General features: G+C 47.7%; 1 protein-coding gene across 2 annotated transcripts in view; it reads left to right on the top strand.

Moving 5' to 3' along the window:
* Nucleotides 1–25,770, top strand: part of LOC8054090 (nuclear factor NF-kappa-B p110 subunit) — a 157,819-nt gene that overhangs the window by 16,870 nt on the left and 115,179 nt on the right. For both annotated transcript variants that reach the window (XM_040501063.2, XM_040501061.2), the window contains exons 4-7: nt 10,586–10,737; nt 18,695–18,792; nt 22,966–23,115; nt 24,681–24,776. In XM_040501063.2, coding sequence (XP_040356997.1) covers nt 10,586–10,737; nt 18,695–18,792; nt 22,966–23,115; nt 24,681–24,776 — 496 coding nt within the window. The remainder of the gene's footprint in view (nt 1–10,585; nt 10,738–18,694; nt 18,793–22,965; nt 23,116–24,680; nt 24,777–25,770) is intronic.

Here is a 25,770-nt window from a genome sequence, read left to right as displayed (position 1 = left end):
TTTCAAAGCTCCAGTTCTGCTTGCGGTTTTGAAGAGCAAAGCCAATGAAAGCCCGCGTCGCCAATTGGGTGGTTTGGACTTGGTGCCCAGTGCATCCCATCGGCGATACGGTAGCAGCAATATACAGCCCTAGCGTTCCTTTCTGGCTGTTTAAGACGTGATATTTGTGCAGGTTTTGCAGTGTGCATCCTGCACCATCAAGATTGCCGGTCTTAGCAGCCCACTAATGTGAACTTGTTAGGAGCATGCACTCTAAACAGTGCCCTCTATACACCTTTTTTGCCTACTTTTGCCACCTGGTAGGCATATCCGGTATGGGCGACGAAAAAATAATGAAACGTTTCAACCCCCAAATATTAAGAAAAATAGAGGGGAGACAAAACCAGAATGGGTGACGGTTGTGCTCTTGTATTCTATTGGCAACGACAAAACAAATTGCCTTTGCCCATACTGGAAGTGGACATATTTCAATATGGCTGCGCCCTTGCAAAAAAAGGTGTATGCCGTAGTTACTCATATAATAAACGTACCCCCCACAACGGGCATCAATACCATATTTACACAATTGTAAGTCGACCCCCCTCCACATTGCACATCAGAAAAAAAAAATCTTTAGATGCGCATTTTACTGCAAACACGTGAGAACGGCAAAGTATCTGTTTCGAAAGCCGAGCCTCCAACACGCGATCGATGCCTTCTGGCTTGCCTTGGCTGTGCATGCACGTGCGAGGTGCACGATATGGTCAGGCGTTATCGAAACTAGGAAGTTCACGCTGGAGGCGGGACAACTGAAGCTGCTTACTCTCGTTCTCACTCCGTCCGGAACTAGACTACGACTTGTCTGCACTGGTGATGTCAGTCTCGTCATCACTGCTACGTTCTCGAAGCACGTCTTCGGCGTCGTCGAACAAAATCTCGTACTTCGCAAATGACAGGAATCAGGATCGACCGCATCTTCCGCGCTTGCTCGGTGATCGCGTTGCATGTCACGGGTAGGGACCGATTGCACTTTTACGGCGTACCGTTGCAAGCCTGACTTCCAACTTTGGAACCAGACTTTGGCCTACGGAAGCCTCTTTGTTTGCCGTCACAGTTTAAGATCCCGCACCACTGCAGACTCTGCTGGGGCATCACCCGCTCTGACGGGTCGAAATTGCGTCCAACAGCGCAGTTGTTGGTTGCTTCTGAGTGAAGAATGGCCATAAACGAGCACCGAAAACCTAAACTGCTCGGATCACGCGTGTCAATACAAAAAAACGTAGTTGGCGCTCCAGCATGATCTCGTCACTCGATCAAACGATATTGTTACAATTTCTGCTTTCCTTTTTAACTGGTTTAATCACCACCCAGGGAGGTCCGACATCTTCGGTGGCTGGCTTCCAACTGCCTCGCGCACACGCACGAGCACGACGAGCGTTCCCTTCGTCGCGTGCCGGTTGCTTCTCTTTTATGTTTTTTGTTCACCCCGCACTCAGCGTCTCCGCTACACTATCCCCCTCCCGTCCTTTGAAGACCAAGCAAGTCCTACAGAAGTCCCTGATACAAACACAGCCGGTCGCGGTGGACCACGAGGGCCCCTGATCTATCCTTGCGACGTATGCGATAGACCACATCACTGAGACGTTTGATGACGATGAAAGGTCCTTGCCAGTTACGCTGCAGTTTCGGAGACAGTCCTTTCTTGCGAATCGGGTTGTAAAGCCATACTCTTTCCCCTGGAGAGAACGGGCGTGTTGTGACATGCGCGTTGTACCGGGCTTTCATGCGATCCAAGCCGCTCGCCAAACGCTGTCGAGCAAATGCGTGCACCCGCTCGAGGTTTGTTCTCAGTTCACCTACGTAGGACGCAGGGTTTGTGGTGGGCTCTGATGCTCGTGGAAGGGCTAAATCACAGGGCATGCGAAGGTCATGACCGAAGAGCATTGTGGCAGGCGTATAGCCAGTGACCTCATGAGCAGACGTGCGATATGCATACAAAAACAAAGGCACGATGCTATCCCAGTCATCTTGCTGATCACTGACGAACATGGACAGATGTTGTAGGATCGTTCGATTCATCCTCTCGACTAAACCGTTTGACTGCGGGTGGAGAGGCGTCGTTCTTGTCTTTTTGATGTTGAACAATTCGCAGACTTCTTGGAACACCCGAGATTCGAAGCTCCTGCCTTGGTCCGAGTGGATGCTCAGAGGAACTCCATACCGTGTAATCCAGTTCCTCACCAGAGCGTCGGCGATCTCGGAGGCGGTCTGGCTCGGTATAGGAATGACTTCCGGCCACTTCGTGAAATAGTCAACAATGACCAGCAGGAACCTGTTGCCAAGCTTAGATCGAGGAAACGGTCCAAGCACATCAATGCCGACGCGTTCAAAAGGTGCTCCCGTGACATGTTCTTGAAGCGGTGCTCGCTGTTTTACGTGAGGACCTTTCCGTGAGACGCACATGTCACATAGACGGCACCATTGCTTTACGTCATTATGGTACTGGAGCCAGTAGAAGCGCTGCCGAATCTTTTTCAGGGTGCGGTTCACGCCGAAATGTCCTCCTTCAAGGCTTGTGTGCAGCTGATGAAACGCTTGAGAGCAGAGTCTTCGTGGCAGCACCAGTTGCCATACAACAGAGTTGCCCGCAGCGGACTCCCAGCGTCGGTAAAGAACACCGTCGCGCAGCAGCAAAGAGTCCCATTGCGCCAAGTAACTCTTGAGGGCCGGAGACAGCCGAGATACTTCCTTAGGAGGGGGCCTGTTATTCTGTCTCTTCCATCTTACTAATGGGCCGATGTTCGGGTCGTCAAGTTGAGCGTTTCGGAGCTCTTCTGGCGTCCACGCTTCGTAGTCGCAGGGTAGGTTGGTTAGTGCGTTAAGCGTGTCGAAGCTGCGTTTTTCAATGCTCAGGCACTGCTTGCACTTTTCACTACATGGCCTACGAGAGAGCCCATCGGCATTGGTGTGCTTTGAGCCGGAACGATGTTGTATGTCGAAGTCGTATTCATGCAGGCGTTCCAGCCAGCGGGCGACCTGACCATCAGGTGTCTTGAAGCTCAGCATCCATGTCAGCGATGCGTGGTCGGTTCGAATAACAAACTTCCGGCCCAGTAGATAGTGGTGAAAATGGGTGATGGCTTTGATGATGGCCAGCAACTCCCGTCGGGTGGTGCAACAATTTCGTTCGGGCTTCGTGAAGACCTTGCTATAGTAAGCAATGACGCGTTCTTGTCCGTCCTGCTCTTGTGATAAAACTGCGCCAATTGCCGAGGCGCTGGCGTCGGTGTCAAGAATGAAGCGTCCAGTCTCCTTCGAATACGCAAGTGTTGGCGGAGACGTGAGGGCTGTTTTGAGCGTCTCAAACGCGCGCTGGCATTCCGAGGACCAGACGAACTTCGCTTTCTTCTCAGTCAGAGCATACAAAGGCTTGGCGATGTGAGCGAAATCGGAGACGAATCTTCGATAGTACGATGCCAGTCCAATGAAGCTCTGCACGTCCGTGGTGGATCTCGGGGTTGGCCAATCAACGAGAGCAGAGAGTTTCCGAGGGTCTGTGGAAACGCCGTCCGCCGAAATGATGTGGCCGAGGTATTCCACTTGCCTTGTAAACGGCGAACATTTCTTCGGTGTGAGCTTCAGGTTCGCATTTTGCAGGCGTGAAAAAACCAAGTTTAGATTCGCCAGATGGTCTGTGACTGTCTTGCCGAAGACGATGATGTCGTCAAGGTATACAAGGCAAATAGTGCCTATGAGCTCGTTCAAGACAGATTCCATTAGCCTCTGAAATGTAGCTGGAGCATTGCAGAGTCCAAATGGCATTACTCTGAACTGATACGAGCCAATACCTGTGGTGAAGGCAGTCTTCTCGCGGTCTTCTGGTTGCACCGGGACCTGCCAATATCCGCTTTTGAGGTCGAGTGTCGAAAACCATGTGCACCCAGCGAGGGCATCCAAGATGTCATTAGTCCGAGGAAGTGGAAAAGAGTCTTTCTTAGTGACGTCGTTGAGTTTTCGATAGTCTATGCAAAACCGAGTTGTACCGTCCTTCTTTGTCACTAGCGTAACTGGTGATGACCAGGGGGAACATGCTGGTTCAATCACGCCCTGTTGAAGCATTGTCTTCACCAAGTCGTCGACGTGAGACCTCTGTGTGAGAGGAATGCGCCGAGGGGGTTGTCGAATCGGAGAAGCCTGTCCTGTCACAATCCGGTGTGTCGCCACCGATGTCAGCCCTATATCTGCGTCTCCCGTGCTGAAAAGGCTTGTGAATTTTTCAAGCAGCTGGCAAAACCTCTCAGCATCGAGTTTATCGAGACAAGCAGACGCGCCTTCGTATAATGGTAATACGTGCGCAGCTAGCTTGATAGAGGATGTGCGAGGACACATATACGGGAGGGTGTCGTTTATTGGCAGCCCAGTGTCGTAGAGGACCGTCACCTTGGCGGCGCCTAGGGGAAACGAGTCAGTTCCGAGATGCAGCAATCCAGCGTTGAAATCGAGCACGCACTTGTGTGCTTTGAGGAAATCGACGCCCAGGATGCACTGCTCCTCGATAGCGGCAACGACAACAGGCAGCGAAGCGTGAAGGCTACCCACGGAGAAGGGTACAGTTGTGGAGCCTAGTACAGCTACCATGTCTCCCGTTGCGGTTTGCAGAGCATAGCTGTGAGAGCTTTGTGGAACAGCACGATTCGCTTTCATCAAAACTTCCGGTCTAATTACCGAGGTTGTAGCTCCGGTATCAACAAGTGCGCGTACCGAAACTCCGTTGACGACGCCCTGAAGGTAGATAGATGTAAGTGGTGCTGTCAGGACACGCGTTGATGTGATTATCCGCGGCGATGTTGCTGTTGGGTTCCGGCTGCTGGGGTGATACGTGGGACATTGTGCCCGCGTGTGGCCCTGCTGATGGCAGTTCCAGCAAACTGGGGCTGGAGGCGCATGTGTTGCTGTTGTCGGGGCTTGCGGCTGCGTAGGAGGCCTCAGAACCGTAGATCGTGATGCTTGTCGAGCAGCTTCTATCTCCAGCGCGCCCGTGTGTGCTGCTCGGAGAGTCTTGGGGCGTGCTAGGCGAACCGCATCCTGCACCTCAACGGAGGAGATGGCGTCAATGAACGCCATGGTTGCCACAGCGTCAATTGTGTCTTGTGGGCAACCAGGAAATGCAAGATGGGCGAGGCGCTCGATGTCGTCGGCGACTTGAGAAACTGTCTCGGTTGCAGACTGACGACGGTTGCGAAGTTGGGCGTGATGAAGAAAGCGGAGGGGTCCTTCCCCGTAGCGCTCGTTCAGTGCCGCGACCAAGGCTTCGTAGGAATCGCGGGTGTCGGGTGGTAGGTAGTGTAGTACTGTCAAAGCTGGTCCGGTTAGATGGGCGGCCAAGGCTTGTGCCTTTTGAGCCGGAGACCATTGGTTAGCGTCAGCAATGAGGTTGAACTGGGATACGTAAGGCGCCCAAGGAACGGTACCGTCAAATGTGGATGGCTTGAGACGCAGGGTTGAAAGTCGGGTAGCGTTCTGAACCGGGGGGCTTGCGGTGCGCTGCTCCTCAAGTTCAGGGAATCGAGACTCCAAGCGTTGAAAACGTTCTGTCATGGAGGCAGTGAAGTCCTGAATGGATGATGTCATAGTCTGGAGAAGCAGGCTCTCTCGTCGAGCGTAGGACGCTTCGGCTTGTTGGAGCCAGCTTTTAAAGAAAGCCATGGGTTCGGACGCTGTCGGGTCTGAAGAAGCGAGGTTTTCGGCGCCGGTAGTTGCGGTGTGGTCCCCTTCGGGACTGGTAGGAGGTTCCATTGCCCGGGGAAGGCGTCGGCCCGAACGGAGCTCCACTTCTGACACCAGTGTTACAATTTCTGCTTTCCTTTTTAACTGGTTTAATCACCACATATGAGTATGGCTTTACAACCCGATTCGCAAGAAAGGACTGTCTCCGAAACTGCAGCGTAACTGGCAAGGACCTTTCATCGTCATCAAACGTCTCAGTGATGTGGTCTATCGCATACGTCGCAAGGATAGATCACGGGCCCTCGTGGTCCACCGCGACCGGCTGTGTTTGTATCAGGGACTTCTGTAGGACTTGCTTGGTCTTCAAAGGACGGGAGGGGGATAGTGTAGCGGAGACGCTGATTGCGGGGTGAACAAAAAACATAAAAGAGAAGCAACCGGCATGCAACGAAGGGAACGTTCGTCGTGCTCGTGCGTGTGCGCGAGGCAGTTGGAAGCCAGCCACCGAAGATGTCGGACCTCCCTGGGTGGTGATTAAACCAGTTAAAAAGGAAAGCAGAAATTGTAACAATATGCTACCGTGAATGGTGCGAAAAACTGCGAAGAGAAGCCGCGGGGTGAGTGAGCCATGAGGCTGTTCCAGCGGCCTCCGGAGTGGGTCTTACAAGAAGTGCCGCCGCCCCCCGGGAGTTGGGCGTGCCGTGCGCTGTTCACCGCCGTATATTCGGGTTAATTTGCGAATCACTACCAATAATACTCGTTTGCGCAAATAAAAAATATAATTAATTTGTAAAATGAGCACATAGAATAGTGCAGTGCTAGAGGTACAGCTCGCTGAACTCGTAACAAGCAGGGGTGTTCATGATATTGCGATTGTTTCGTTTTTGCCGGTGGTGGAATGCTTTGGTTTGATTATAAGTCGACCCCCCCACTGCAGATTTTGAAAAATTGAAAAAAGGGTCGACGTACATTCGTGTAAATACGGTATTTAGACTTTCTTTCCCTCCCGTATTCAACGCACCTCCAATTTTTGATCCGTGAGCCAGTTTTCTTTGGCCGCCAAGCGGTCAAGTCAAGCCAAGCCGCTCTCCTTATGGCCGCAAATGCGTAATTGCGGTAGTTCTGGAAGTGATCAACCGTGAAAACGAGTGTCGCGCACACTTGATGAAGCTTGAGTCGAGGAATTGCCGAGCCCCGGACATTCTTTGCCTATCGGATGCATTGATGTCAACAAACAAGCCGTCTTCTGTGGGTCTTTGCTCTCTTTCGGACAGTGAAATCGTGAAAGTGGTTAGGCCTAATTTCACATACTCCGGGGAAATGCGTTTATTTAATCTGTAACAGAACGGCACAGCGAGTACACGCTCGGCTGTAGGCTGAGAATGTCTGGTATTCTCTCCTCGAACGAAACTTGATCCGTGCGAGCGGGCTTCAAGGGTCGGGGGTGGTCGCGGATATACCTGAGCGTGCCTACCGGATACTAGCAATATATATCGCCTAAGAACGGTCGTGTTGGTTTGTTGCTTTTCGTGCTGAGTGAGCTTCGTAGGGTGCTTTTCCTTCGGCAAAAGGCACCTTGAAAGCGCCCTAAAAAGGTTTGCAATTTATAAAGCATGGTTATTGAGGGACGCCCCCGACCAGCCATGGGCACGCCTCCATCACTGGAGGTGTGCCACAGTACCTTGCCGTGTCATGTTGGTACTCTCACATAGCCCCGTCGAGTGTGCTTCTCGCCGAGCACCTGTGCAATGTGGGAAAGCAATGGGTATTGCTTCAGAATTGCACAGGTGCTCGGCAAGAAGTGCACTTGACTGACCCGCCTCAATCGACGCTTCGAAATATAGGGGTGTCGCAGTTTACTTCGTAGCGAATATCGAATAGCCTATCACTCGAACATTCATTCGCTAATATTTTTAGTTCGTTGAACCAACCATTAGCGTTTCGGTGGACTTGAAATGACTCTCGTGATGCGAATATTGCGCTCAAAAGTTGTTGTTTTCTTTTTGAGGAAGTTTTTTTTTTTTTTGCAACTTGTCCCATCTAAGCACTTAAAGAACTTGTCTCAATCATTAAAGAACTTGTCTTAACTTAAAGCGCTTCTTTCGACCTTCCGTACTGATATTTATTCGAGCTTCGATTCGAATATGCAGACCGGCGCCATTTTCATTGACTTCTCCAAAGCATTCGACAAAGTTCCACACCAATGTCTTTTAACAAAGCTTACCGATATTAATATTCGCCCCCTCTGTTGTTAAGTGGATTTCTGAATTGTTAATTAACCGTTAGCAATATCCTTCCCTTAACAACGTAAAATCTCCCACCTCTAATGTAACGTCAGGTGTCCCCTAGGGAACCGTACTTGGCTCCCTTTTGTTCCTAATCTGTATTAATGATCTTCACCTTAATATAGATTGTTCTGTTCGCCGTCAATTGTGTCATTTACTGACTCATTCTTTCATACCATAATCATCATGCTCTCCAGGAAGACCTTGAGTCTGTAATTCATTAAGGTGAAAAATGGCAGATGACATTAAACTTTAATAAATGTAGATCCCTATCATTTTCTCGCAGTTCGCGTGCTACACCATTTTTGAAATACCTCACTAATTCTCAAGTAATAGCATGCTCATCTTATAGATAGTTGGGTGTTCATCTCACCTCTGATCTATCATGGACTACTCATATAACTTCTGTTATTTCTGGTACTAACCATTCTCTCGGATATATGTGCCGTAACCTGAAACTTGCTACACCCTCTGTAAAACAACTAGCATATGCTACTCTTATAAGATCGAAGTTAGAATATGCCTCATCATTATGGTCACCATGCCAATCCTACCTTGCCAATAATCTAGTATCCGTCCAAAACAGAGCCCTTTGTGTTATTTATTACAACAACTCACCATATACCAGCATATCAGGGTTACGCCAATCAGCTAACCTTCATTCACTATCCCTTCACTGCTGAGTATCACGCATTTCTCTCCATAGAATTTTTTATCGCAATAGCCACCTTGAAGAATCACTGGTATCACCTGCCCGTCGTATTTTCCCGCGTCTAGATCACCTATGTAAACTACCTACGTCCAATTTGATCATCAACTGTTTCTCACCAGAGTTCCACACTACCATTGGCCATCGAGGATTGGAATTCACTACCTCACAACATCCTTTCTATTAATGGTACAGTGTAGACCGCATATAACGTATGTCTCGGGAGTCGCGAAAATCCGCACTATAAGCGGTACCGCACTATAACCAAAACATCAATTTTTCAGGCAAAAATACATGCCATGAGACAACTTACCTTTGTAAAAGAATGTATTTTATGTTAGATAAAAAATAAAGCTTAGTTTGAGGAAAGTCTTTATTTCACCAGACTAGTACAGTTCTGTCTCAAGTGTGTCACACATTTTGAAAGAAATGAGCGGCTTTTGCCTGGCGCAGCCTTTTAACGGCGTCGCGGGTTGCGGGCGGACGTTACGAGCGTTCAGGATTGCTAACCCTAATCACTTTTCTCCGGAGATGAAAACGCGTGAAAATTCGCATCCTTCATACGGTACGCGCCAGTAATACCTTGAACTTGAGCACACGCATGAAATGCACCAAATAAGAAATCCGGGCGATGTTCGAGGACACAAATGCTTAGAAATCACCACTGTAGTCGAAGTAAACAAACACGACGACATGGGCGTTTCTGCCGTCTTGAGAGCGCCGCCACGATATCGCCGCACGAGTAGGTGGATCTTCCCTTCTAGTACGTGCTGGGTTATCATAGCGACACACAACGAAAATTCACAGTCAAGGAAAGCGCTTTTACGCAGAGCGATGAGATGCACGCCGTCTACGACGACGATCACAACCGACGCCATGTCTGCGGAATAGAAGCAGCCGCCGGCGCGCGCGAAACACTTCTCCTCGACCTGCGATTGGTCTGTCGTTGGGATTGTTTGTTTCTTTGTTTCCAACGCAGCGGAGGGACGCACGCACGTGAACGACTCGTGCGTGCGTCCCTCCGTCGCTATGGCAACTGAAGCCTCTCTCTTCACTCCTCCCCGTGTTTTCGAGCAACCTCCTTGCCCCGCGAGTGCAGCTTGTGGCTCGCGCCGTCAGCGCCGTTATCTAGTGTCGCATCGGCGGGCTGTGCCAGAAACCGCACTATAACCGGTATTTCCCTTCGCGCGCCTGCATTTTAAGCGGTATGTAATTACATGGAGTTCTATGGGAGGTGAACCGGTGGTTTAAAAAAACCGTGTTATACCCGGTCCTGCACTATAAGCGGTTACGTTGTAAGTGGTCTATACTGTACCGCTAAATTTGTTAAAGCCATTACCCTCTCTTTATCTAACCTACCTAGCCAGCTTACAGTGTTATAATTGTGTTGACTGTTCTCTTTTTTTTTCTTGTTCTATTGCCACCCCCTTATACCCACGGGCCCTTGAAGAAAATAAATGATGGTAGTGATGATGATTCCAGTCAACAACCCAGGGAGCATGGAACGTGCGTGCATTGTACGTGCACCCGATTTGTCACGCTAGGTTACCGGTAGCTTGGGGTGGTTTTGGACGACTTGCACGCATGACAAACTCGCATGCTTCCTGGGTTGGTCTGAAAGATGGAGTTTGAGCTGAAACGTATAAAGAAGAGCGCGAGGGGTGTGCCTTGGCGAGAAGGTTCCGCTCCCTCCGAAGGCGCACGTGGCACCGGGAGTTTGCGCTTTTGGATCGCGAGGAGGTAACCAAAGTAATCCGCTCTGGAAGCTCCCGTCGTCTGGGAGCCGGCCTGGACGGGAGTTTGCCTCGAGCCGGTGGGGCGCCACTTTGGGGATGAGTTAAAAGAGCGGGTGACCAAGGTGAAGCGTGGCGACCCTCGTGCACAGCTGCAGAACCACGACCCGGGGCTGCCGCACCGCATCCGCGCCAGCCTGTGGCTGGCGGACCGGGAAGAGCCGCACGTGCACCGCCTCACCATGAAGGGCCGGGACGAGGAGGACTGCTGCTACGTCACCGTCAGAGAGGACGGCAGGGCCACGTGAGTGCACTCACTCTCTTGGACGGGGCCAAAGGCGATTGGGAGTACCCTCAGTCGTACTCCCAACCCTTTTGCGAGCCATCCATTCATGCGTAACCGCAAACCAGACACTCCTCAGTACAGTGGACTCCTCTTGAACGAAATTCCAAGGGACGGGAGAATTTGTTCCATTTAAGAAGGGACACTATTCAAGAGGGTTAACTTTTGAACCTAGGGCTTCATATGAATGAAATTTACAGTATATACTGGCAGTTGCTAGGCAGAACGCAGTGCAAAGTTTCATCTGTGTGCATGAATTGTAAGACAAATTACACCGTAAAATACCGGGCAAGCGCCCACTCGAAATTTAGAGATAATCGCGAAAAGTGGGGGATGAGCGCTTGTCCAGTCATCACTTCTAGATATTTTCTCAGATCTTACTAATTTGAGAATGGGCGCTTGCTGTGGAATGGGCGGATGCGCGGTATTTTGCGGTAGTTGTTTTTATCAGGAACACACAGACTTTGTTTAGGAAAACTATTGTTAGACGAATAATGTAATAACCGACATTTTTCTACTCTACTGGGCGATTCAAGGAGCGGCCAGGCTCTGAACCCCTTGAGTGCCTAAATTTTTTTCCAAAAATAACCTAAAAGTGCCATATTTTTTTTATTTTGAATTGTTATTCCTCTAGTAGTACACATAAAATTTGAAAAGTTTATTACGCAAAAATCAGCGGAGGCGAAAAAAATATTTGCCAACTAAAACGAGTGCTGCCATCTATAATCAGTGCCGCAAAACTACTCGGACGAGCCTAGCTCGTCCGTGGAATTGAGGGCTATGGAAAAAACCACTGGACGAGCTGAGCTCGTCCACGGCATTTTTAGCCAGAAAGTGGCCAACGAGCCCAGCTCGTTTAATGGTGAATTCGGGTGGTCACCTCTTTCCTCTGACCTCGATTCGGCAGAGCGCCCCCTCCTCGCCGCCAGAGCTACTCGGGATCCTTTTCAGCCGATCACAACTGCTGGCTTCAGAGCGCTCCGAGACTCTCAGACCAGTCACGGAATTAAAATTTCCTGACATTCGTAATGCATTAAAAACAACACGATCTTGCAGCGTACGGTGGACTATTGAGTAACATTTACGCTCGCAACGTGATGAAATAACGGTTGTGACGTAAGTTGTTTTAAAGGGGCACTGACACCCCAAAGGTCGTATTATTTTTTATTATCTAAAACGATGCATGTTATAGTCATAGACACGAAAAAAAAAACGCATCGCGAAAAAAAATTTTCCTGCGCGCGCGCGCCTTTTTATTTTTGGCGTTTATATTTCCCGCTCTCACCTCCTCGCTTCTTTTGATCGGTGACGTCAAAAATCAGGAAATTTAGAAGCTTTGTAGGCGACATTTCTATACCATTTAATAACGGCAATCGTAAAACATGTTTTTTAACGTGATGGCAAACGGACTACGGCCCCTCTTTTTGAAATACCAAAAATCAGATTTCGGTGTGATGTCGCTTCCTGGATTTGTGTTCTCCCTCGGCAAACTTGGCGGCGCTCGAGCGGAGGCTTATCGGCGATTCGGGGAAGAAACCGGTTTTTTCCCGTGCCGGCGCCGATCACCTCCTCCTCGCTTCGGGTCGCCGTGGAAACGGCGGAGGTCCCAAAGAAAGTCGAGTCGCAGGCGACCGCAAAATTTGACTCGCTGCACTGGCGCGGATCACGCGGGAACTTCAAATTCGGCATTTGGAAATTGTTTTTTTAATTGAGAAATACTGAATTCCCAAGTTTCAAATTTTGAGGGTAATGTCCCGGCATCGTTCTCAATCGTTTCGGATAGTAAAAAAAAATATGATTTTGATGTGTCAGTGCCCCTTTAAGCATCGGCATGTAAAAAGAGAAATAAACTGTATGCGAACTGATTTTTGCAGAACGGAACGAAAGCCAACGCTTAGAAAGAGTTGTCAACTCATCGCGTTTTCGGCAGTGAATGCACTGCGATAGCGGTCATTGTACGATAGAGCAGGCAAATATAAAATAATTAATAAACCACATTTTTTTCACGGCAAAATATTGTGCAAGCATCGCCATGTGACACAAACCACAGTGCATTATGTTCGGCTCTCCCTTTGTTTTACAACACAAACCTTTGAACGCACTTTTACCAAACCTCAAAATTTCTTGAAGCGACCACGAAACCCGGTAAAACAGTGGCGAGCTCTGCGAGGAGTTTCGTCGTCGGTTAGGCTTAGCGGATTCACTGCCGTGAGATGAACGATCTCGTGAAAGCACTGGAAATTCTTCACACGTCAAATTTTCCTGTTACGGTCGCAAACGAATGTCGTCTTGTCCGTTGTAGTCCTCGCACTGTCGAATGCACAAGCACTTTGTAGAACCACATATCACTCGCCGTCATGCCGTACCCCACACACCACCGCAGACCACTGCTGCCATCGTCAACAAAACCACGTGATCACCGTCCAAGTACCACGTGATGCCTGCATCGCTCCGCACTCCAACGGCTACAGACGGAGTGCCAGGGAGCGCTCTGAGAGGGATAGGCGCCCTCGGAATAAACCACCCGATCAGGCCACAGCACTCTCTTTCAACCACCTGATTGTGTGCGATCTGGAAAGAGCGCTCGAGAGCGCGCAGAAAGAACCACGCAAATTCGCCATAAAGTACTTAAGGGGTTAAAATCGACCGCAAAATTTGGTTTCTTAAAGGGGCTGTGCAACGGCATTGGGTAGGAATATTTCTTACTTTACACCAGCTTCCTGGCACTAGTAGGACACAAGAATACTCGAACGCAACACCACTGACCAAGAAGCGTCTTCGTCGCGGGGGAATTTAAAAGATGAAAGCGGAGCTTTTCTTTCAGTCTCCCCTTCCAAAGCCGCCTTTTGCTCCTTCGCGAAATTTGATGACGGAGCTGTGGGGACAATGGCAACAGTACGATCCCCAGGAATGCGTCATCGAGCTTTGCGGCGATGATGTTCAAATGCTGCTCACACAGTGGACGCGAAGACTGCGTACGCATTCAATCTGGGCTCGTGACAATCGATGCCTCGACATGCATTCGGGTAGTGGCCCGTGTCCAATCGCTGCAACGACCACAATAGCCGAGCCATAACAATATCTGGAACTCAGCGCTTGTTGTGTGCTTTGCCAACCCTAGTGCGTGGCTATGATCAACATTGGCGGCATATAATCGGCTCCAGATCACGTGGCAGCTTGTTCTCGCTGCGAGTTGAGGGAATGAACGGTGCTCGTTTTTCTTTAATTTTTTTTTGGAACTTATTGTGTGGGGTGAAAAACGAACGCGTGTTTCAAAGGTCATTAACGTCAGGGATCCGTTTTAAACGATGTTTGCACAAAGTCAGGGGTGGAACGGCTGCGCCATTTGCGCCATTTTGCGCCAGACGCATTTGTCTGTGCCATCCTGCGCCATGTTTCGGAAACTGCGCCACAGTCAATACCTCGCGCCATTATGCACCAAATTGGAAAACGTGCGCCAAAAAAATTGTATTTTGTCTTGGTTTCGGTTTCTATCGACTCGATTGGCAACAATGATCGCGTTTAGCTTGGTCGGCCTTGCAATCCTTTTTTTCTCTTTATTCTCCCTGTGTATCCCGAGTAGGAAGTGTGCGAAAAAACCTCGGGGTTCGGATTCCAAGCGCTACACCATCTGCCTCTGGATTGTTATTTTTCAACCATAAGCGGTTAAACAAGTCGGTCGAGGTAAGGTCGAGTCGTTAAGTGTCAGATTGCCTGAGGCTCCGAAGCCCGGGATCCGGACGTCAGTCAGTTGAAAACAAATGAGCAAAAGATTCCTTTGAGCACTTCATCGTTAGAAGTTGCAACCGCATTCCTGCAAGATAAATCGTGATTTGATAGATCTGAAACGCAGTCCGATCCGAAACCTTGCCGGCCAGCAGCTCTCACGCGAGCGGTAGATCTGCTCGGCATACGTTAACCTTGCTCCTGCTTATCGCTTCGAATACGATAACTCCGTTAATCGTAGTCTGCTGCTTCGATATTGAGTTGCACAATAGGATAAACTTGAATTTTGTTGCGATATTGAGTTGCGCAGTATGAGAAACTCGAAATTTGTTTCCCTGTTCTTCCGCGCAACTGCACGTCCGTTGCTTACGCATGTCACGTGGTTCGCACATAAAATCACTCTGTCGAGGACGTGTGGTCTGTGCGATAAGCGGTGCTGGTTTGCATTTTGAGCACCTGAAAGCCACTCAGAAAATATCAAGGGTCACAAAGTTCCAAGTTTTCGCATCTGTTACACTGTTATCCCATCTGCCTAGGTCCCTAACCACTCATGTTTATCTGGGCTGCTAAGCACAACTGAAATTGCTCCCGTGCTTGTCTAAGATACAAGCTGGAGTGCAATGAAAACTGATCTGAGCTGCTCCTTGCCTGCTCCAGAGTGTAGTTTTAGCTGCTCCCAACCTGCTCCAAAACAGCTGTTTTAGCTGCTCCCGTGGCTGCTCCCAAGCACATTTCATGAGTTCCACCCCTGAAAGTACAAAAATTGTTGCATCGCCCCTTTGACATATCCCGCTACGACTTTGTGCAGGGTTACCCACAGATGGTGCATTTTTTTTGTAAAATTTGCAGAGTGAACTTACCTGAGGGAAAAGTAAAGAAAGAGAAGGGCTTAGCTCCTATGGAAAACGCAGCGAAGCCACCGGTCTTCAAACAACACGGCGACGTGTTATTTGAAGACCGTTGACTTCACTGCGTTTCTATTGGAGCTAAGCCTTTTTCTTCCTTTACTTTTTCCTCAGGTAAGTTCACTCTTTGCAAATTTTACAAAAAAAAAAATGCACCATCTGTGGCGAACGCTGCACAAAGTCGTAGTGCGATAGGTTAAGAAACCGAATTTTGCGGTTGATTTAATTGATCTCCTTGAATCACCTAGATCTGCAGCAGTGTCTGGAGAGTTCAACTGGGAAAACAAATTTTCCAAAAAGTAATTTATTTTATGCTAAAATCGCAGTGAAAAATCAAATAATTTTTTTGCCTTTTATGTTGCCAAGAAAATTTTAACATCTTTCATAAAACATGTCCACAAAGTCGAGAAAAAATTCGCAGTGTCATTGTCCATAAAATTCCAGATAGGAAAAACAATGAGTGAGTCTTTTCTCTTGTCCCATTAACAAATGATAGTTTCCCTAATGTGAAATTTATGCCAAAAAGTGGAACGGAGAAAAATGCATTAAAAGTGCCCCAAACCCTACCTTTTCTTTACCTTCACTGGACCGAAAATAATTTATAAAAAATAACTGTGCAGTGTAACCTAATGAAACTTTTTAAGAATACTTTCTAGATGTCGGTGGATGTAAATATGGCATTTTTCAAAATCAACTTTTTTTTGCAGAAATTTTTTATTCTGGGTAGTGTCCCCCCTTAAGCAAAGTGTACATATCATTGGAGAAATATAACTTTATTTCAACGGCATGAATGCAGCTCCTATGGCTCACTAGGAAAAAAAAGTGTTAATGGTGGTTGGGCATTTTGCTAGAGCTTTTTTACGAAGCGTCCCTGGAGGCTGGGCAGAAATTGGGCGCAACCCTCGCGTTGGAAGTAGCGCCACAAAAGATGGACAGCCTGAGCGGCACGGCAACAGGCACAGGGCCATTTTGTTCTGCGTCTTCGTCACTGGTCCTCACCATGATCCCCGACTCCTGAATGCTCTCCTTGCGGCATGTGCCAACGTTCGTGTTCATAGTCCTGTTGTGTGAACTTTGTGGAGGGGACCAGCTTACTATAAAGGACATTGGGAGTGTGTTCTTCCTCCTCGAGAATGACTCGTTGCTTCGCAAAGTCCGCATGGTAAAAGCATCTTTGCACAATTTACGCTGCTCTTCATAAAGGTGAACATAGGAAGACCTGAGAGCAAGTCCACGTTGTAGATTGTCCGCACAAAGAAGAATTGGTCGGAGCAGTTGGCGGCGGTAATAAACGCCGAAGATAACGCCTCTGTCCATTGGTTGGATTACTGCCATTGCATTCACCAAGAGGAACTCGAGGCTCATGGTCCGTCCACCCGACCATGGGCGGGGCAGTTGTCCACAATCGAGGCAACTTTATCGTGCTCCCGGGTAAACCTCGCATCCTCGTCACGCAGCCGGGACTCGAAGATCATCCAGGCTTTCCCGTAATAAGTGACAGGCAGCCTTTGAAGCAACGAGGTTTCTCCGCTTTTCTCGAAGCACCGACCTCAGCTTTTCGCTGCCGTCCATGTCGGTACCTGTGAAGAGCACCGAAATGTGCTCTTTACTTTGCTCCTGCGCAGGCTTCTCCCTCGTAGGTGTTGAAGGCATCTTGTGCTTCAAAGGTTTGCAGAATTTTTTGCAGCCGCCCCTGCAGTCAGTTGCTACAGACGTCTCTGTTGACCGCTGCACTCTCTCCTAGCCTTAAAGTCTGGGCCATTTTTCGTAACGTGCATCCTAAAGTTTTTTATTCCCATCTGAGAGGCGACCTCCCTTCTAAGATGGGCCTGCTGATCGGCAGATTCGCACTGTGCTTAAACCGCCGGAAAATAACATTCTCCACGTCCTCGTACGTTGTCTTCCACATCCGCTTTGGGGCTGTGGGAAAGCTTCCCACCTTGACAGCATCTTTTTTCTTTTCCTTCGATATCCTCGGGAGCATGGACTTCGAGATGCCCAGCTTCTCGGTGATTTCACTCTTTGTGAGATTGCCACAATCCAGCTTTTGAATATCTTCACTTTTGCCTCGGCCACAGCTGCTTGGCTATGGAGTTTCCTTTTGGTAGTAAAAATGCCGCAATCATTTCAGTTGTCGGCAGGGTAGTTTCGGTTTCTGTCCCGTTCAACCAAAGTAAGCGAAAGACAATGTTCCGATTATACCAAATTTTTTAGCATTACATAAAGAGCAAGCCGACCAAAGTAGCCACCATAGTTCCATTCATCTGCAATTTTTGTTTGAGCGAGTTTTGTTTTATGGGAGTCCAACGTATGCACACTATAATTTGCTAGGTCCGTCGGCTCTTGCGCCGCTCATTCATGTCGGTCCCCAGAACGGAAGGGCTTCCTAGTCTGTCCGCGAATCTTTCTGGAGATTGAAGAGTTTGCAAACCCCTTCGATAACGTAATATATTTTTATTAGCCTTCCTCATTCGGCACGCCCAGATGGTTTGAGTTTACGAACATAGATTGGTGAGGCCTCCTCTATATTTTTCACGCGAGAAAATAGACCTTCGGGTGGATTCGTCGAAAGGCTTCCCCGTATTTGGTGAAATGTTGCGGTGCTGGGTAGGATCTCTATTTTTTGCGTAAGAGTTCTCCGCCGTGTTCCACTTCTAAACAAGTGGAACACTTGTTTAGAAGATACCGGCCGAAATTGTAACCACCGCACAAACCCGTGGCGTACGGAAATTGTTCACACTGTCCCAGTTTGTGTCACGCTCCAACAGTGGTGCCGCGAAATTGCGATAGTAACCAAATGGTGAAGCCAGAGCCTTTCTTTTCCTCGCGCTGCCAACTCCTCATTGGCAAATTGGACACGCGTACTTTCGCGGGAAGCCGCTTTTGAGAGCTTCGGGTTTGGGGCGGAATGTGCTTTGCTTTGTGTTCGCGGGATCTTGCACCCAAGTATGACGAGCTCTTCTCGAACCTTGGCGCATTATGTGTGCCACAGAGATAGGAGTAACTGTGATGCTACGCGAGTGCAGTTTCACAGCTCTTGAGAGATTTGGGAGATGTACGACGGTGCATGCCTGGCGGCGCTTGCACACCCCGCCTGCAAGTGCTTTACGTCTAGTAAAAAAATTTGAGATTGTTGCGACATTCTGCTTTGCCTGCAAAGCGCGTAAAGTTCCTCTAGGGGAGATTGGAAAGAGCTTTCCAAAGGGCCATCTGGATAACCCATGGCACTGCTGTCGGTTTGGGCTGAAGGAGGTGCATGCCCTCAACGGTGTCGTCGTATGTTTCAGGTTTCCAAGCATGTCCATTGTTTTCCAGCAGAAAAAAACGGTGGCGGACATTCTGTACAAGCGGAAGCGGGAGAGATGCGGAGGGCAGCCGTCTCCAGGTGAGCACTTGGCAAACCCCATTGGGCACTTTCTGGCCCTCAAAATAAATGGAACTCCCACTAGCAATGCTCTACTTCTGCGGTTAGTGCACTGAATGTTTTCGCGTCGACAGAGTGCCCACGAAAAAGTGGATAACCGGAAGCAGTTCCCACGACTGAGTGTTGACGTTGGCGCTCTCGACGCGTTTGTAAATAACTTGGCATGCAGCAATGAGTTGTCCGAATGGCGTCTCAAAGGAGAAACTTTCTCCATTTTTGACGGCAGACCCCGGGTGGTCTAGCTAGCAAAGGGATCCTCGCCCGATTGCCGTCAGGGTATGAGGAGTCCCAATGCATGCTGGCTCTTGGAGAACTTTTTCCTCATATCCGAGGTTAGGAAGGCTGGCTAGCTTTTAAACTCGCACATTTATTATGCGTAAAAGTCTGTCGAACCTCTAATTTGAGCATTCTAATTACGTAAAGGAGGAGACGCAAGAGCGAGAAGGCCACGGGACAAGCGCTACTTATAACTGACGTTTACTTGCCAACACGAGAGGGACCACAAGAAGGAAGTGAAGGGAAGGAACTAGGAAAAGAAAAGAATGAGAAAAATATATTCACTGGTGAAGTAAAAGATTAGAAAATAAATAAAACAAAAATAAAATAAAATTAAGCGAAAGAAAAACACTACCAAATTAGGAAGTAAAGAAATTTAATAACTCGGCACTTCCTAACACAATCAAGAACTGGAACGGTCTTCTCGAAGCCATCGTCAACATATCTGATAAAAAAATGTTTCGCAATGCCCTCTCCGATCATTTTTTCCCCCCATGATCTCCCACTGCATCCTGAATTTTGCTGTTTTGTTGTTCTGTTGCCTTTTTTACTCTGTCATTTTTGCATTAAAGTGCATTTTTTGTCTTGCCATTGTTATCATTTAGTTTGAATAATTGCTTTTTGGGTTCTTGCCGCGCATGCTAGCATTATAACTTCATTTTCACATCCGTTTTCTTTTATCTACATACTTTCGCTTTGCATTTGCTTTCTTTCCTTGTAATAAAAGTTTCTTTTTCGGTGTGTGCATGTGTACATGCTTTTTTTTTTTACTGTTTCTATTTTGTTCTGAGTCATACTTACCCTGAATGTACCCCCCCTCATGTAATGCCCTTAATTGGGCCTTTGTGGTACCATAAATAAATAAAAGACGAAGTTCAAGTAAAAGAAGCCATCCTGAGAAAAAGTGCGGGTATTGGAATTCTTTGTCCAACAGGGCCACTGACTTCGCGCTGCATGGTACGCCTTTAGATTTTCTAGTTTTTGTCTCGAGGAGCTCTCTGGTTAAAGAAGGACTTTGAGTTGACCGAACAATAGGTTGACTCGCAGTTTTGGGGCACGGTCTTTTTAGTTTATCCAGGAAGGGCTACAGGAACCTCAAACACGGAAGGAACCCTTGCATGAAAGTCTGTGGATCTCTGGGCAACTGCCGGTCGACGTCTCTTCTCGGGTCCAATTTCTCTTCGTCCGTTGGGATTTGCCGAGCATTTTGCGACATCCAAAACAAGAGAATGTGGATGTCCAGATTCCAGTGATGTGATTGCTGCGCCAAATGCGCCAAATTGCACCAAGGGACTAACCCTGCTACATCCTACTACATTTTGCCGAAATATGAATAATCTGCGCCAAGCCTGCGCCAAAGGACCAATTTTGGTCTCCTTTCAATACCGAAACTAAACTGAGTACTGTGATTGAGCATGCGTGAGCTAGGTGGCGCAAGCAGTCGCCCGACATAGAGTACCCTGCATTAGTCGTCCATCTGGTCTTGCATGGTTTCTCCCCCCCTTTCATTTCGCTCTCGCCGTCTCGTGTGTCTCCTCTCGCAGCTTTTTAAAATGTTTTCAACGATAGATGCGGGCGTGTGCGGATGTTCCAACGCTAGCGTGCAAGGTACTAGCCATGCCATCATGCTGTGGAACGTAACCACGTTTTTGCGTGGCAGGAGTTAGTGAGCTGAAACACTCGGTCCTGAAAGCAAGTGCCGTGGGAAAACTATTCTACTTGGTCCCTGCGCAACGTCCGGTGTTGCCGTCCCCATTGTCCCTGCAGATGTGGCGCTTTCTAAACTGACACGTAAGGACTGCCACATGTTCATCAACATTCTTGTTCTTGTTCAAGTCATACGCTACTACAAAGATCCCTCTTTAACTCAAACCTGTTGTGTCGAAGTATTGATTACCTAAATTTCTCTTGATAGGTTTTCTTTCGAGGGGAACCCCAGTACGTGAAAAATCTACCGCGAAAGAAAGTTGGTGAAGAGAAGTGAGCTAAAGCAAAGAAGGCAATGTCTGCACGCTGAACCCGCACAACAAGCTTGTTTGTCTCGAGTTCAGTCGTTGCACAAAGCGCTCCAAGAACTTTTTGACCCCGGCTTGCAATGTCTTGCATTGATGTGCTCACGTTCTTTTTCTCTTTGAGTTCAACTTGTACCTCGCCTGCCGGCCTGGCAAGCACGTGCCGTTGGACTGTTTTTTGTTGTATGCTGAACAGTTGCATTTTGCATACAGTTTTGGGAACCAGTTGGCGATGGAGTGGAGTGGCATGGTTTCGGTCGAACAGCCATCTCCGCTCGCGCGATGAAGCATGTGCAACTGCAAGCTCCCGAAGTTGCCCTCATGTGCATGCAAATATGATTGCACTACAGAGGCACCAGCCGGAATGCTTGCAATCCATTCTTTTACGTTTGCTTACTTTTGACGAAAATGTGGCTCTTCGGGTGCCAGTAAAACGGTCGCAAGTGGTTTTTCGGAATTGCTCGGCAACGCCGATAGCACTGTACACTTGTGGAATGTCTCAATGTCTCTTTAAGACATTGAAAGTAAAAATTTATTGCTAGCCGAAGGCAAAGTGAGGCTTGCATCAGCCTTGCAGAAAGTTTTGAAAATCAAAAAGAAAAGCATCCGCAAGTCGTAATGCACCTTTGTCTTCTGTAAAATTTCGCATTGCACTGCAATAGTTGCGTGTTTCATCAGTCGGACACTGCCTCCATTTATCATGTTATATAACTAGTCGACCTACTGCTGTGATATTTACTACTAAGCTGGTCATTCTCAAATGAATTTTCATATCTGCAGTTTGGTTTTTATTTATATATATTAGGTACATATATATTTATCATTGAAATGAAGCATTGCAAAATGTGTCATGTCATTGGCATTTCATTTACATGTTGAAAGACTGCCAGGTAGTCTAGCTTGACCATAATTAGTTTATTGCGGCGAGCAAAGTGCCCTTCATTTGTCCAGCATTCAAAATGAATATTGTTTACATTTTCCTAAGCATATCTTCTCCAAAAACCACTTTTGCTGCTCCGAAACACTGTTTTGACTGCTCCAAAAGGTGCTCCAAAACAGCTTAGGCTAATCACATCACTGAGATTTCTTTAGTCGTTCCACTCGTGAGTCGAAGCTCCTCTTGGCCGCAGGATTTCACCAGTTCCACGCTCGAGCAGCTTTTCACAATTCCCTTTTTGACTAGCTTAGGCCTCTAAAGCATCACTCTGTGGCCCTGGCAAACAAACACCTGAATGTTTTCTCACGACGGCTTCTTTTACTTGAACATCATCTTTCTTTACTTCCTAGTTTGATTGCGTTTTTCTTTCGCTTAATTTATTTTATTTTTGTTTCATTTTACTTATTTGCACATCTCTTATTTCACCCAAGAATATATTTTTCTAATTTTCTTTTCTTTTGCTAATCTCCTAGCTTCACTTCCTTTCTGCCTTCCCTCGGGTGTAGGTTAGTAAAAGTCGGTTGTAAGTAGCACTTGTCCCGTGTCCTTGTCGTTCTTGCATCTCCTCCTTTGCGCTTCAGTACTTGTTCAGCCAACTAGCCCAACGGTTAATTTTAATTCTCTAACTCGAGAATTTATTTCGGCGTGTATATGCCGCAAATTTGTAACCTTGGGATCTTTTTCGTCAGCCCGCTCGACTAATTTTATGCCCAAGAAATTCCTGGTGGAAGCTGTATTTGCTTAAATGTGGGTATCGCTCCTAAAGTCCCGGATGCATGTTTACTACCTTGGAAAGAAACGCCTCTGCCCGTTACCGCTGCATTATGCAACCTGGCTGCGGTAGTGCACTGGCTCGTGGCAATGTTGCCAGTCTAGCGAGAAAAGGGAGCCAAGTGGACCGTGTTGCAGAGGAGGCCAGAAGGCTGCTGGGCGAGGCCAAGAAGGAGGCGGCGGAGCTGAACCTGAACCTGGTGCGCATCCAGTTCTCTGCCGAGTGCTGCCAGGACGGCGTCTGGAGGACCCTCTGCTGCGTCTACTCCAATCCCGTGGCAAATTCCAGTGAGTGGTCTCCTTCCTCGAAGACAGTGGATACGGACGAGACTCGACCGGCTCTCTGGAACGCTTCTGTAATGTGGTCTCAACTCCGGGTTCACCTCTAACTTTTAAAAGCTTAAAAGAACTTGAAAAATATGCTAGTCGAGGTAGTTTCCCTGCGACAGTCCATCGAAAGGGAACCAAACTGCGACTCAACTCCGGTTCCAATGCCGCTAAAGCACAGTGTCACTTTAAAAGCCCAACTCTGGGTTTTCATAAGATTTTTGTGCTGTCATACTTTGCAGTGTACGATATTAAAACCTTGTGTTTGGTGTTCATAAAACTTGGTGGAACATATTTTTATTGATAGAGGTTTTAGGATACACCGTATTTGCACGAGTATAATGCAACCACGAATATAACGCGAGGGCATGTTTTGATGACCTCAAAAGGAAAAAAAAAAATAATATTACTATTATATAAGCGAGCGGAGGCTGCATCTCTTTCCCACACTCGGGGCCACAGCAGAAGTGAAAAGGCAATGGAAGTAGAAGAAATATCAGTTTATGTTCTGACTGCACTCATCCCCACTGCTCAGGTCCTTCCATTACCAGTCCACTTGGCGACTATGCACATAAGCAGCAGCACAGCGTGGCTTGTCTGGTAGTTCCTTTTTCTTTGGCATGAGCTCCTCGGCAGCCCACAATCCAAGAAAGGCCGGACTCAGAAGCACCTACGCACAAACATCAAACCACTCTGGAACAGGAACTAAGAAATGCGGAGACAGAAAAAAGACTGCAGAACCCCATACACGATCGCACTTCTTCTTGTTCTGGTCCCACCGCATAAACAAACATCTTGATTGCGTAATCCGTAACCCCGTGGTCTTGTTGACTTGGCCTGGCTTGACTTGAATTGGCCAGTGCCCACATATCTGCATGGCGCTCTGCGTTTCTGCGTTGTACAAACAGAAAAGGGACAAAAATGCTTGATTTATGTTTTCTCTTGGCCCCTTCAGGTGGCCCAATAGCTAAGCCCTTCCCACCCGGCCTCCTGCAACCCCCTGCATTGAGCCGGTGGGGGTCTTAATCCTCTGGCTTTCTCCAGACTTGCGCACCTCGTGGCTCAGCTCAGTTCCGAATATAACGCGAGGTGCGTTTTGGAGCGCATAATTACGAGAAAAAAACTCGCGTTATATTCGTGCAAAAACGGTATGCTGGATTTTGCTGGCATTTTACGGGCTAAATAAACAGCGTAGTGTTATCTCGACTTCATTCTTTAACCATTTTTTTAATGCCCATTATAATTGGGACCTATTCTGACGTGAGCCCCTAAAAGAGAAAACGGTGTGTTCCTTCTGCATTATTAGATAATAAGTAATATGCCCGAGTATGAAACAGATAATGATTACCAAAGATCATTTAGCGATTCTTTAATCTTTTAGTTTCGAGGGAGGTGCTAACGGCTGTAGGCATGAGCTCCCAAAGCATCCTCCACCAAACCAGTATTTTGCCGGCTACAAAAGGTCTACTTCCATCGCAGAGCTTCATAGCGCTTCTTCTGACGAATGTATCTTTTTGCTCGTGTAGAGGCTGGGAAACTCAAGATCACCAAAGTGAACAGGACCTCTGGTTCGTGCAGCGGAGGGGACGAAGTCTGGATACTTTGCGAGAAGATAAACAAGAGTGAGCCTCTTTGTTTTAGGATCTTCATTCTTCAAACTTGTACTTATGTAGGGCTAGGTAGTGTAAAGACCTGCGAGGAAATATTAACGTAAAATGTAACATTGTGTTTTTGTGTCTGCTGGTTAGTATCATGTTTCTCATGTCCGTAAAATACCGGGGGAATCCCCACCCTACTTCAACTGAAAACTGGGCTAACGTAGACACGGGCACTTCAACGGTAAAATCGGGCACTTAACATACAATTTGTAGAATTTCCAAATTTATGAAATGTTAATATTGGGAGCTTCCGCGTTATTTTATGGTAGTCAAAACTACCCTAATTTCCGGCATATAAATCACAGTTTTCTTTTTTTTTTCAAACATTTTTCGTGGAGCGTTTTATGCAACAATGCGGCTTACGTGTATTTTTTTTTAAATTCACGGCGCGACGCCATTTTTTTGTACGCCATCTTTTGTTGAGCCCCGTAACTACGTAGCCATAGGTGGTGTTGACCCTTCCAAAAGGCACTGCTGTCACCGCACTTTTCTACACTTTTCCCACCTGACTTGGAAAGCGAGAGATTTTACGGTTTCCCCAGGAGCGACTCAGTGTGGATAGGCAAGACCGTGCGACTAAAATGTTTACAGCATGTGATTGACGTAGCCTAATTCAGCCATGGTTTTGTATTCTTTTGCTTCAGTCCAGTAACACTCAAAGGTAAGTGGGCTGATATACATACACATGGTAAAATATTTTCTCGCAACTTTTTTTCTTAGTTTTCGTTTCACGAGCAGTTTTTTCTGCCATGCTCCAGCCGTGTTGCTACGTGTAAAAGGAAGAATTGTGGCCAGCTAATCTTTTAGAGGTACAGAGAGAAGTATGTCAAGATTTATCTATCTGCCTGCGCATCGATGCTTGGCCTAGGCTTGGTCCACTAGTGTCTGGCACGTTAAACTTGCGTTCGCTCGAAGAAAGCCGACTGCCCTCTCATTTTGTGCGTTTTATGTCCTTTTG

The sequence above is a fragment of the Ixodes scapularis genome, unplaced genomic scaffold, assembly GCF_016920785.2.
Source record: "Ixodes scapularis isolate PalLabHiFi unplaced genomic scaffold, ASM1692078v2 PGA_scaffold3__209_contigs__length_174095766, whole genome shotgun sequence".
Lineage (NCBI taxonomy): Eukaryota > Metazoa > Arthropoda > Arachnida > Ixodida > Ixodidae > Ixodes > Ixodes scapularis.
This window is presented reverse-complemented; position numbering and strand designations above follow the sequence as displayed.